The sequence below is a fragment of the Schistocerca cancellata genome, chromosome 12 (genome assembly GCF_023864275.1).
Source record: "Schistocerca cancellata isolate TAMUIC-IGC-003103 chromosome 12, iqSchCanc2.1, whole genome shotgun sequence".
In the NCBI taxonomy this organism is placed as follows: domain Eukaryota; kingdom Metazoa; phylum Arthropoda; class Insecta; order Orthoptera; family Acrididae; genus Schistocerca; species Schistocerca cancellata.
In genome coordinates, this window is record NC_064637.1 from 21,862,606 (window position 1) to 21,875,043 (window position 12,438).

Genomic DNA, 12,438 nt, shown 5'->3' on the forward strand with positions numbered 1-12,438 from the left:
CCGTAACCCTCCCCCCACCCCCCCAGGACACAATCAGTGTACCCCAGCTGTCTGCATCTAGTGTAAATCATGAATGAGTGCAAACACGTTTCAAATGTCTGCGTGTCTTAACTGAGGTGGGTCGTGGGGACCAGTCTGGTTTACACCTAGAGGGATGTGGAAAACCTCCTAAAAACCACATCCAGGCTCGCTGGCACACCAGCCCTCATCGTTAATCCGTTGGGCAGATTCGATCTGGGGCTGGTGCGTCTACCTGAGCCCAGGAAGCAGCACATTAGCACTCTCTGCTAACCTGGCGGGTCATACCATTTGTTACTACATCAGTATTATTTCATTTTCTACACTGACTGGCACACCTCATTAAGAAGCCCAACATAATTTTCTGTAGATGGACTTTGTACTGTAGTTTCTAATATTACATGCAGCATGTCTTATGATGTAAGAGTTTCGATCCTCTACTTTTAGTAAGATAGCACAAGTGAGAATAACAAATATATGTCAGTGAATATTGCACTAATAGCTTACCTAATATCATTGGTCACCCACAGATCAGACTCAACATCTTTGGTCATGCCACAACAGTTGTGCCTATACTATGATGTGGCAGCTTCCCAGTTTTGTCAGCTAAGGGACCTAATCACGTACACTATTGTATTGTCTGTGCCACAAACACACAGAAATATGATACCTACCTGTCCACATGTACCAGTGATATATCAGAATGTGAAATGAAGCTGGAAGTTTATAGCAGGTAAGTATCTTGGATTAGGAAGTATATGTATTTGCAAGAGCTTGTAGAGAATTGACAGATAAACCAACGTCACCATTTTTGAATGTATTACAGGTGCTTTAAAATCACCCACGGTTGAACTTAGTCAGTTTCAAAGATGATAAGAACACAGACTACTTGGACCACGTTTCCATTCTCTGATCACATTGAGACTGTGGGGACTGTGTGTAGCTTATCTGATTTCTGTAACTTTTGAAGACTGCTGTAAATGTATTTTAATATCTGATCACTATTTAAAGATGTGATGTTGCTTAGTACATGATAGGAATTTTGTGAAAAAGGTCATTCCAAAGACTTCTAAGAATCAGCATGTACTTATTACATAACAACTGCAGTTTTATGTAACAACCAGTATAATCATTGATATGTCAGAATCAGTACTGCAAAATAAAAAGCAAATTTCCATGATTTTTCTGTTACTTTTTTAGACAGTCCCTTCTCTGGTTGGGACAAACAGTTGTGAGATGTACAAATCTCTGTTTGTTTGAGAAAATGGAGCAGTATTTTGTAAAATCTACATGAAAAATACACAGTATAAAATATACAGGTGTTTGTGAGTTAGTTAAATGCTGTCTATTACAAACCATACTCAATTCCCCCCATTATGGCTAACATGGGAATAAGTATTGAAAGGAGTAATGATACAGTAGACCTTACAAGGAATCACAAGAAGCTAAAAAGTTGAATATTTCAATATTTACAGGCACTGGATTACTCAAGTGCACGACATCATCCCAAATCTAACATTTGCCGTCTATTCAGCAGGAATGGTGAATAAATTCAAAAGTATCGGCACTGGTGCAACTAGACTCTCACCTTTGATTTCTTCTAGATTTCATAAGCAGTGTAACTGGAGTAATAAGAATGGCAACACTGTTGACGGAGCGACAACACTTTACCCTCCACCTCCCGTAACAACCAGAGGTAGCAGCACAGTGGATGAAAGAGAGAGAGAGAGAGAGAGAGAGAGAGAGAGAGAGAGAGAGAGAGAGAGAGGGGGGGTGGGGGGGGGCAATACTGACCCTACGACTTATCTCGGAAGATAAGTTAAGGAAAGGCAAACCTACATTTCTAGCATTTTTACACTTAGAGAAAGCTTTTGACAATGTTGACTGGAATACTCATTCAAATCCTGAAGGTGGCCGTGGTGAAATACAGGGAGCAAAAGGCTTTTACAATTTGTGCAGAAACCAGATGGCAGTTATAAGAGTCGAGGGACATGAAAGGGAAGGAGTGGTTGGGAAGGGGGTGAGACAGGGTTGTAACCTATCCCCAATGCTATTCAATCTGTATATTGAGCAAGCAGTAAAGGAAAGAAAAGAAAAATTCGGAGTAGGTATTAAAATCCATGGAGAAGATATAAAAACTTTAAGGTTCACAGATGACATTGTAATTCTGTCAGAGACAGCAAAGGACCTGGAAGAGCAGCTGAACGGAATGGACAGTGTCTTGAAAGGATGATTTAAGATTAACGTCAACAAAAGCGAAACAAGGATAATGGAGTTTAGTCGAATAAAATCAGGTGATGCTGAGGGAATTAGACTAGGAAACTTGAAACTAAGTGGTAGATGAGTTTTGCTATTTGCGGAGCAAAATAACTGACAATGGTCAAAATAGAGAGGATATAAAATGTAGACTGGCAATGGCAAGGGAAGTGTTTCTGAAGAAGAGAAATTTGTTAACATCGGTACAGATTTAAGTGTCAGGAAGTCTTTTTTCCTGAAAATATTCGTATGGAGTGTAGCCATGTACGGAGGTGAAACATGGACAATAAATAGTTTAGACAAAAAGAGAATAGAAGCCTACGAAATGTGGTGCTACAGAAGAATGCTCAAGATTAGGTGGGTATATCACGTAACTAATGAGGAGGTACTGAATAGAATTGGGGAGAAGAGAAATTTGTGGCACAACCTGACTAGAAGAAGGGATCAGTTGGTAGGACACCTCCTGAGGCATCACAGGATCACTAATTTAGTATTGGAGGGAAGCATGGAGGGTAAAAATCGCAGAAGGATGTAGGTTGCAGTAGTTACTCAGAGATGACGACGGTTGCGTAGGATAGAGCAGTATGGAGAGCTGCATCAAACCAGTCTCTGGACTGAAGACTGCGGCAACAACAACAACAACAACAACAACAACAACAACAACACTTTGAAAGAATAGAAGTAAGTATTTGGAAATACAGACCACTCAGTGCTTTAGTAGTTACTTACTAGAACTATGCACTGCATATGTCCAATGGTATATTATTTCAGCTTACATATGTAATGTGTATGTAGGACAAAAGCTAATACTTACATATCTTTCATCAAGTGCATTAAGTTTCTTTTCAGCATCAAGTAGAACAACACGGAGAAAGTCTCTGTCGCAACGAAGTGAGCTACCAGCCGAAATTATTTCCTTCAGTGAACGGCAGACTATATCACTAGTCTGTCTCGTAACTTGAAGCTTTGCCCATTCTCTTACAACTTCTATGTCTGCTGAATCTGATAATGCGTGCTGAAAATGGACAGAACATTTACATTGCAAAAAATTCAAGTATATAATTACAAATTGATTTGCTTTCTTTCCAGCTACCGTGCTAAATATCTGACACAGCTGCAACATCCCTGGTATAAGGACAGCTGTCACTGCCCACAAAAGTCAATCGACAACGTTATCAGTAGTATTAGTCAAACAATATTATTGCACCTGAGGGTGACGGCACTGTAGTCAGCTTATCACGAGATCTCACCGTGATATTTTGTGAGGACATGCTGAACCACTTGACAGTATATGCACAACTGTCTTAAAGCAATTCACAGTGTGATGCACTTTCCTTAATCACAACTCTAGTTGTTTACTGTAACACCACTGCACGTTTCCGGTAATGCCTACAGGAGGTCAAGTGGAACAATTTCGTGGTCAGGTAGCACAATCCTGTGAAACTACGGTAATTTTAAAAGCTCGCCAGTTATGGTGCCGACCTAAAATATATCGATACTAAATATTACCGTTTCTTGTTCTCAAAACTTAATCCACACGCACTACAATCAATCCTGTCGGAGGAACATCCACAACTGAGAATTATACCAGAGGCTGAAAATACTGCCACAGTTGCAAGGTCATTTTATTTAACACACGACCACTTTTTCAGGTGTCTTACTGAAAATAGGAAGTTATAGGAGGTAATTTTTACAAGCAGCAAACATAAAAATCCATAAATTTGAAAACATTTATAAATTGTTGGTTGGGCCAGGTGCTGTGAAACCTAAGTCAATGCCAAAGTAACACAAGACAGTACTACGGAAGACTGTCCGGGTAAAGAAATATGCACAGAATACCAGAACACTTACACTCGGTGCAGTGACTCCGAGAGCCACAGTGGCGAGTACAAGATGCCGTGTGCTACCAACGAGTGCACAGCTCGGAGTAGAGCAGGCACGAAGGAGGAAGCAAACTGGTAAACCAGAGTGGCAAAAGTACTGCCATCTATTGGCGGGAAGAAGAACGCGAGACCACTAGCCCGGCCATTCCCAATCTGAATTGGTGATTTACATTAAAAAACATTACACAAAAAATGTTAACAGTGCATTACGCACGGTAAAGAAAGATGTCGACCGAGGCAGCACAGAACTGTAGTAAAACTGAGTGGAAGCTGTGACATAAAATTTATGTAACGTATTACCTGCGCCCATCGGAAGCACACCACGTCTTCTACTCGTCCGACACGGCCCTCGGGGTCACAGTACCGAGCGTAAGTGTTCCGGTATTATTTACACATTTCTTTACCCGGGCAGTCTTCCGTAGTGCTGCCCGACGTCACTTTGGCACCGATTTACGTTTCGCGGCACCTAGCCCGACCGCCAGTTTTTAAATTTATGGATTTTTTGTTTTCTTTGTGCGTTTTCCGAGTGTAAAAATTATTTCCAGTCTCTTACTGTTTCCAGTACGACAACTGAAGATGGGCATATTAATAGCTCAAAACTGGTCGTGTGTTAAATAAAAGACTCTTACAACTGTAGCAGTATTTTCAACCACTGGCCACACGCATTAGTCACGACTGACAGTAATAATTGTTCAGTGACATGTTTTTATTATTTTATATACGATTTCTCTCGTGAATTGGTGCCGACTCAGAAGAGCAGTACACATTAATTATTAATAATACAGGGTTAGCCAAAAGTCTTAACACTTGAAAATTCAATACTTCGCAAAATAACATAGGTAGTGATGTAAAAATTTACACATGCTTGAAATGACATAGGGTTTTATTGAAACCAAAAAGTGTGCAAAATAACCAACAGATAGCACTTTGTACGATACAAAAGCAATAATTAGGTTGCTAGGCAAGCTTTCAGAGGCAGAGGCTGCTCCTATAGGCAGAAGAGCTGAAGGGGAAGGAAGAGAGGTGAAGGAAAAGGACTGGAGAGGTCCAGGAAAAGGCACAGATTTGGGGAAAATCACCCAGAACTGCGTGTCAGGGAAGACTTGACGGACGGGATGGAAAGGAAAGATGCTGTGTTCCATCTGTGTTCTGCCACTGGTTGACGAGTAAATCTTATCTATTCAATTACATTCCATTATCAAAAATTGTTTTCATTGTTATAAAAGCAATACTTAGCACAACAATCAATTTTCAGTAAAGATTATCTTTATAACAAGCACTCAAGATTAATCACATACAGTTTATGTTCCTCACCTATATCTACAGTAATGATATAGGCTGAGGCAGAAACATCAACTTACACGATGTACAGGCAGGATTAATCCCATTTCACTCACTGCCAAGGCACTATTCCAATATTGGAGAGCCTCTGCAATACTGACGCGAGTTTAGAAGTGGAATAGCAATGGGCTGAGGTGTGAACTGGAATTTGTATATGGGAGGGAGATTACAAGAGTATTCACTGCAGCTCTGGTAGCAGCGGCAACTTTGGCATAACATCAGCATGTCTGCGTAGTGAGCAGGAAACCCAGGATTCCAATTTCAGTACAGTACAAATTTTAGTTCATTGCTTTAGCCTGCAGCATTACTGTAAATGCTCAACATGTCCGCTGCTCATCAACAATACCTGTGGTTGATGGACTGTGTCGTGAACAGCACTGTACAGCAGATCAGTAGGCACGACGAGAAATTGCCATCTGATTGTACCACAGCAAGTTACGAGGGCAGTTTGAGAAGTTCTCAGAACGAAATAGAAAAAAAAAGTACTTACATCACTGAAATGTTTGTTATTTTTCAGTGTAGTCTCCTTGTAGGTTAATGCACTGGGTCCAACGATGTTCCATTGCCTTGATCCCATCTCAAAAATGAGTTTCCTACAGGCCTGCAAAACAGTTGCCAATTCCGGCCATCAATTCTTCATTTAAAGTGAAGCTTCATCCACCAAGAAAAAGTTTCAGTTTTTGTAAGATATGGAAGTCCAGTGGAGCTACATCAGGTGAATAAGGCAGGTGTGGCAACAATTAATGCCTTAGTTTGTGTAATTTTGCCATGGTGATGGTACATGTGTGCGGATGCGCATTGTCTTGAGGGAAGATCACTTTCTTCCTTGCTAACTTTCCTCCTTGGTCTTTTTGTTGCAATTTGTCCAGGATAATAGCATATTATTCTTCAGTAACTTTTTGCCCAGTGGGGAGATAATCTACAAGTACAAACAGGATCCCTTTTGCTTCCCAGAACACTAATGCCATGACCTGAAGGAGTTGCCTTTGCTTTCTTCCTGGGGTATAGTAGTGCACCCATGTTTCATCTGCGGTCACAAACCGGTGAAAAAATCCTGTTCGTTTCTCTTAAAACAGGCCAAACATTGTTCTGATATGTCCATTCTCGTGCGTTTTTGATCCAGCGTCAAGAGTCACGGCACCCATCTTGCAGATAATTCTTTCATTTCTAATTCTTCAGTTAAAATACGATATGCCCTTTCAGATGACATCTGGCAAGCGTGAGCAATTTCACACGCTTTTGCAATTACTTCTGGAGTAATGACATCTCGGCTGACCATTGCGCGGATCATCTAAGCACTCCTGACCGAATGTAAATTCATTTGTCCACTTGGCAACTGTTGTATATGAAGAAGCAGAGTCCTCCAGTGTATTCTGGAAATCGGCATCAATGCCTTTGCTTTCATACCTTTCTGTACAAAGTACTTAATAACTGCTCGAATCTCAATTTTTTACTCTTCGCAAATTACTTTGCAGGAACAACAACAGAGCCACATTACCACAACAGTTTTTTCCCCAAGAGTACTGATGTGGCACGTGTTTACAGGCAACAGTCCAATGAATATATGTGATATGTGTTGTAATAGTGCTGAACTCTTGTGGTGATTCCGAAACTTTTCAATCCTCCCTTGTATTATGAGTTGTCATCTTGCATTGAAAGCGTAGCTTGGCATGGAGCCATGAGGAGAGCAGATTTTGTTTCTCACACACTCTGGCTACTGGGCCGTGCGAGCCATGTCCTTGACTAAAGCTGCATGCAATACATTCCTCATACCCTCTACGAATCTAAGTAGTACTATTAAATATTAATCTATTTCATACTTTGTATACCAAATTCTATTGATAACACAACCATAGTGTTAAATTTTCAAATCAATAACCTCCATACTTCTGGAGATACAAACTTTTATTTAAAACAAACAGTAACGGCGCTGGCATTGTGAAACTGAATTACGGACCGTAAAGTATTCATCTTTTGTATGAACTGAAACTACAGCCGAGGGGGGATCGAGGGATCGAGGGATCGAGGGATCGAGGGATCGAGGGATCGAGGGATCGAGGGATGGAGGGATGGAGGGATGGAGGGATGGAGGGATGGAGGGATGGAGGGATGGAGGGATGGAGGGATCGAGGGATCGAGGGATCGAGGGATCGAGGGATCGAGGGATCGAGGGATCGAGGGATCGAGGGATCGAGGGATCGAGGGATCGAGGGATCGAGGGATCGAGGGATCGAGGGATCGAGGGATCGAGGGATCGAGGGATGGAGGGATCGAGGGATGGAGGGATCGAGGGATGGAGGGATCGAGGGATGGAGGGATCGAGGGATGGAGGGATCGAGGGATGGAGGGATCGAGGGATGGAGGGATCGAGGGATGGAGGGATCGAGGGATGGAGGGATCGAGGGATGGAGGGATCGAGGGATGGAGGGATCGAGGGATGGAGGGATCGAGGGATCGAGGGATGGAGGGATGGAGGGATCGAGGGATCGAGGGATGGAGCGAGAATGGCATACATAAGCTGAGAATGTGATATTTCATTAGAACTATGCAAATGTATACACGAGAAAGTTTGTGCAATACGGGAATTTGCAACTTATGTCCGAGTCAGCTTGATTTTGTGAATGGCAGAAACGCAGCCAGAAGGGGTGTTGAGTATAAAGTTTGTTAATTATTTGTTTTGTGGAAAGGGATCATATTTTGTTTTCATTAAATTTTATTTAGTTGCCACCATACAACTGCAATCTGAATGCAACCGAGTTTGCACAGGCCAAACTGAAACGACAATTCAGAGAACAAAATGTTATGAGGGATATCTCTGCTGAGAAGGGGGAAAGGGGGGGGGTTGATTTGGGGGAAGGCACCAAATAGCGAGGTCATCAGTCTCATCGGATTAGGAAAGGATGGGGAATGAAGTCGGCCATGCCCTTTCAAAGAAACCACCTCGGCATTTGCCTGAAGCGATTTAGGGAAATCTTGGAAAACCTAAATCAGGATGGCTGGACACAGGATTGAACTGTCGTCCTGCCAAATGCGAGTCCACATTGCAAACCACTATGCTACCTCGGATATCTCTGCCGGAAACATGTCAAATCTCGCCAATGCTGCCTATCAGTCTATCACCAGTGAGGGTGGGAACCTTACTGTTGAAAATGTGAGAGCTGGAGGAAGATTACTGGAGGCGCATCAGTGTGATGAAAATTGCCGTTGACAACACTGTCATTAACACGTGTCCATCCAGCACCACCGAATCTGTCCACTAGCATGGACACAACCATGGACAACTGCAGTGGAAGCAACTAGTTTTGTAAGATTTTAGTTCTACCTACACATTCCTCATTGTTTTTGGAAGTAATACTTATATTGTAGTAATAACTGTTTTCAATTACTCAAACATTAAGGTGATGCTTATTCCATTTCTTTTATAAGCTGCAGCTGTAAGCTGGCTGTCCTATGAGAAGGAGGTGGAGCTTGTCGCAACAGCCAATGTGCTACGAGCCGTATGCGAGCCTCTACTCCCAGCATTCTACAACCGGCAGCCAAGTGAAAGTTTGCGATCAGTAATTGCCTTGGTGTATAAATGCAATTTGTTTTATTTGCTGGGGATACGATCAGGTCTGGTATTATAATCTCCACAAAAAATTGCCACAATCTAGGTGGTGGTTGTTGGGATGTTTAAGGGGGACTAAACAGCGAAGGTCATCAGTCCCCCATTCCAAAATCAGGCGAGCCGAAAATCTACGGAGCAGGTAAAAACCAAAGGGGGAGGAGACGACCCCCCAGGCGCTAAAAGAACACAAATGGAGCAACAAACATTACAGACAAGAACAGGACAGAGGAACACCAGACAGAAAGAGGCAGAAGAAAGGAAGACGGCCGGAGACTGGTTGACTGACCACGAGAACAAAAAAGGGAAAGAGCCAACCATCTCACGACACAGCAGAACAGCAACAGACACAAGGACAAAAGACACAGAAAAGGAAAGGTGCAGGACCTCCCTAAATCGAACCATAAAACGGACTACCACGGATAAAATTTAAAACGGCATCAGCCATGGAGGCATCGTCAGATAAAACCAAAGCCAAAGTGCCCGGGAGATTAAAAGATTGCCGGAGTGTGCGCAGTCGAGGACACTCCAGCAAAATGTGGCCGACCGTCAGCCGGGACCCACACCGACACAGGGGGGGATCCTCCTGACGCAACAGATGGCCGTGCGTCAGGTATGTATGGCCGATGCGCAGCCGACACAGGATTACCGAGTCCCTGCGAGAAGCCCGCAGGGAGGAACGCCACACATCGGTCGTCCCCTTGACAGCCCGCAGTTTATTCGGGGATGTCATGCCACGCCACTCAGCAGCCCACATCCCAATCAGCTTACGGCGCAACACCATCTGCTGGTCGCGAGCCGTAAGGCCGACCTCCAAAGCCGGGGCGTCGATCGCCCCTTTGGCCAGCCTGTCGACACGTTCGTTCCATGGGATGCCAACATGACCGGGCGTCCAAACCAGGACCACCGAACGACCAGAACGGGCAATGGCGGAAACAGTCTCCTGAATGGAGGACACCAGAGGAGAGGAGGGATAGCAGCGGTCGATGGCCTGAAGGCTGCTCAGGGAGTCACTGCAGATGACGACGGACCTACCTGAGCAGAAACGCATATGCTCAAGAGCGCGCAATATGGCCACCAGCTCTGCAGTAAATATACTGCAGCCAGCCGGCAAGGAGCGTTGCTCAACATGAGCAGCATGAGCAAAAGAGTAGGCAGTGCGACCATCAACCAGGGAACCATCAGTGTAGACAGTCTCACAGTCCGAAAATGAGGCGAGGAGAGCAAGAAAACGGCGACGGAGGGCCACAGGCGGAACCGAGTCCTTGGGTCCCTGTGCCAAGTCCAGACGGACGGACGGCCGGGACAAACACCAGGGAGGCGTAGGTGCACGGACCCGGAAGGGAGGCAGAAGAGGGAATGAACCCAATTCCGACAGCAGGGACTGAACGCGGACAGCGACGGAAAGCCCAGACCTAGGTCGCCGTTCGGGCAGATGGAGGACCATAGCAGGGAAAAGCAGGCGACGATTGGGATGATCTGGCGAGCAATGAACGTGGACAGCATAGTCGACGAGCAGACGATGGCGGCGAATCCGCAGCGGGGGAACCCCGGCCTCCACCAGTAGACTATCCACGGGGCTGGTGCGAAAAGCGCCAGTGGCAAGCCTAACCCCACAGTGGTGTATGGGGTCTAACAACTTCAACACTGAGGGGGACGCAGACCCATAGGCCAGGCTCCCATAATCAAGCCGGGACTGCACAAGGGCTCGGTACAACCGCAGCAGCGTGCAGCGATCTGCACCCCAAGACGTGTGGCTAAGGCAGCGGAGGGCGTTGAGGTGCCGCCAGCAATTTTGCTTCAGCTGAGTAACATGAGGAACCCATGTGAGCCGGGCATCAAACACGAGTCCCAAGAAGCGGCAAGTGTCCACCACTTCAAGCAGGTGGCCGTCGAGGTAAAGTTCAGGATGAGGGTGGACCGTCCGACGCCTGCAGAAGTGCATAACTCGAGTCTTGGGTGCAGAGAACTGAAAACCGTGAGTCAGAGCCCATGATACTGCCTTGCGAACGGCGACTTGCAGCCTGCGTTCGGCGACTCCCGTAGTCGTGGAGCTAAATGAGATGCAGAAGTCGTCGGCATACAAAGGAGACACCGACGACCCCACTGCTGCAGCCAGACCATTAATAGCCACTAAAAATAAGGAGACGCTCAACACCGAGCCCTGCGGGACCCCATTTTCCTGTATGTAAGAGGAACTAGAGGTGGCACCGACTTGCACCCGGAAAGAGCGGCGCAATAAAAAGCTTTGAATAAAAGCCGGGAGCCGACCACGAAGACCCCACTCATGCAATGTGGCGAGGATGTGATGCCTCCATGTGGTGTCATACGCCTTCCGCAGATCGAAAAACACAGCAACGAGATGCTGACGTCGGGCAAAGGCCATACGGACAGCAGATTCCAGCCGCACCAAATTGTCCACTGCAGACCGGCCCCGACGGAAGCCACCCTGGGATGGAGCGAGGAGACCGCGCGACTCAAGGACCCAACACAAACGCCGCCCCACCATACGTTCGAGCAATTTGCACAAAACGTTGGTGAGGGTAATGGGACGATAGCTGTCCACCGCCAGTGGGTCCGCACCGGGCTTCAAGATGGGGACAATAACACCCTCTCGCCATTGCGACGGGAACACGTCTTCACTCCAAATGCGATTAAATATCGCGAGAATGTGTCTCTGGCAGTCCCTGGAGAGATGCTTCAGCATCTGTGCGTGGATGCAGTCCGGTCCTGGTGCTGTATCAGGGCAATCGGCGAGGGCAGCGAGGAATTCCCTCTCGCTGAAAGGAGCATTGTAAGTTTCAGAACGACGCGTGTGGAACGATAATGGCGTCTGCTCGGCCCGCTCCTTGAGAGAGCGAGAGGCGGGGGGATAAGCTGCAGTCGCAGAGCTCGTAGCGAAGTGCGCAGCAAGGTGTTCAGCAATGGCGGCAGCGTCCGTGCACACAGCACCGTCCAAAGAGATCCCAGGGACACCCGTAGGGGTCTGGTGTCCATAAATCCGCCGTATCCGGGACCACACGAGCGAGGGGGAAACACGGGAGCCCAAGGAGGAAACATACCGCTCCCAGCACTCCTGCTTACGCCGTGCAATAAGACGGCGGGCGAAGGCACGGAGCCTCTTAAAGGCGATGAGGGTCTCCAGAGACGGGTGCCGCCTATGACGCTGGAGAGCCCGCCTACGGTCGCGAATAGTCTCAGCAATCTCCGGCGACCACCAGGGGACAGCCTTCCTCCGAGGGAGGCCAGAAGAACGGGGGATGGAAGCCTCGGCCGCTGAAATGATGGACGTGGTTAAAACACGAACCACCTCGTCAGTGTCACCCTGTGGGGGAG

The 12,438-nt window shown here is 46.2% G+C and overlaps 1 protein-coding gene across 1 annotated transcript in view; it reads right to left on the reverse strand.

Moving 5' to 3' along the window:
• Positions 1 to 12,438, reverse strand: part of LOC126109580 (disks large homolog 5-like) — a 76,643-nt gene that overhangs the window by 26,190 nt on the left and 38,015 nt on the right. The window contains exon 6 of the mRNA XM_049914615.1: positions 3,089 to 3,289. Within this exon, the coding sequence (XP_049770572.1) occupies positions 3,089 to 3,289 (201 nt within the window). The remainder of the gene's footprint in view (positions 1 to 3,088; positions 3,290 to 12,438) is intronic.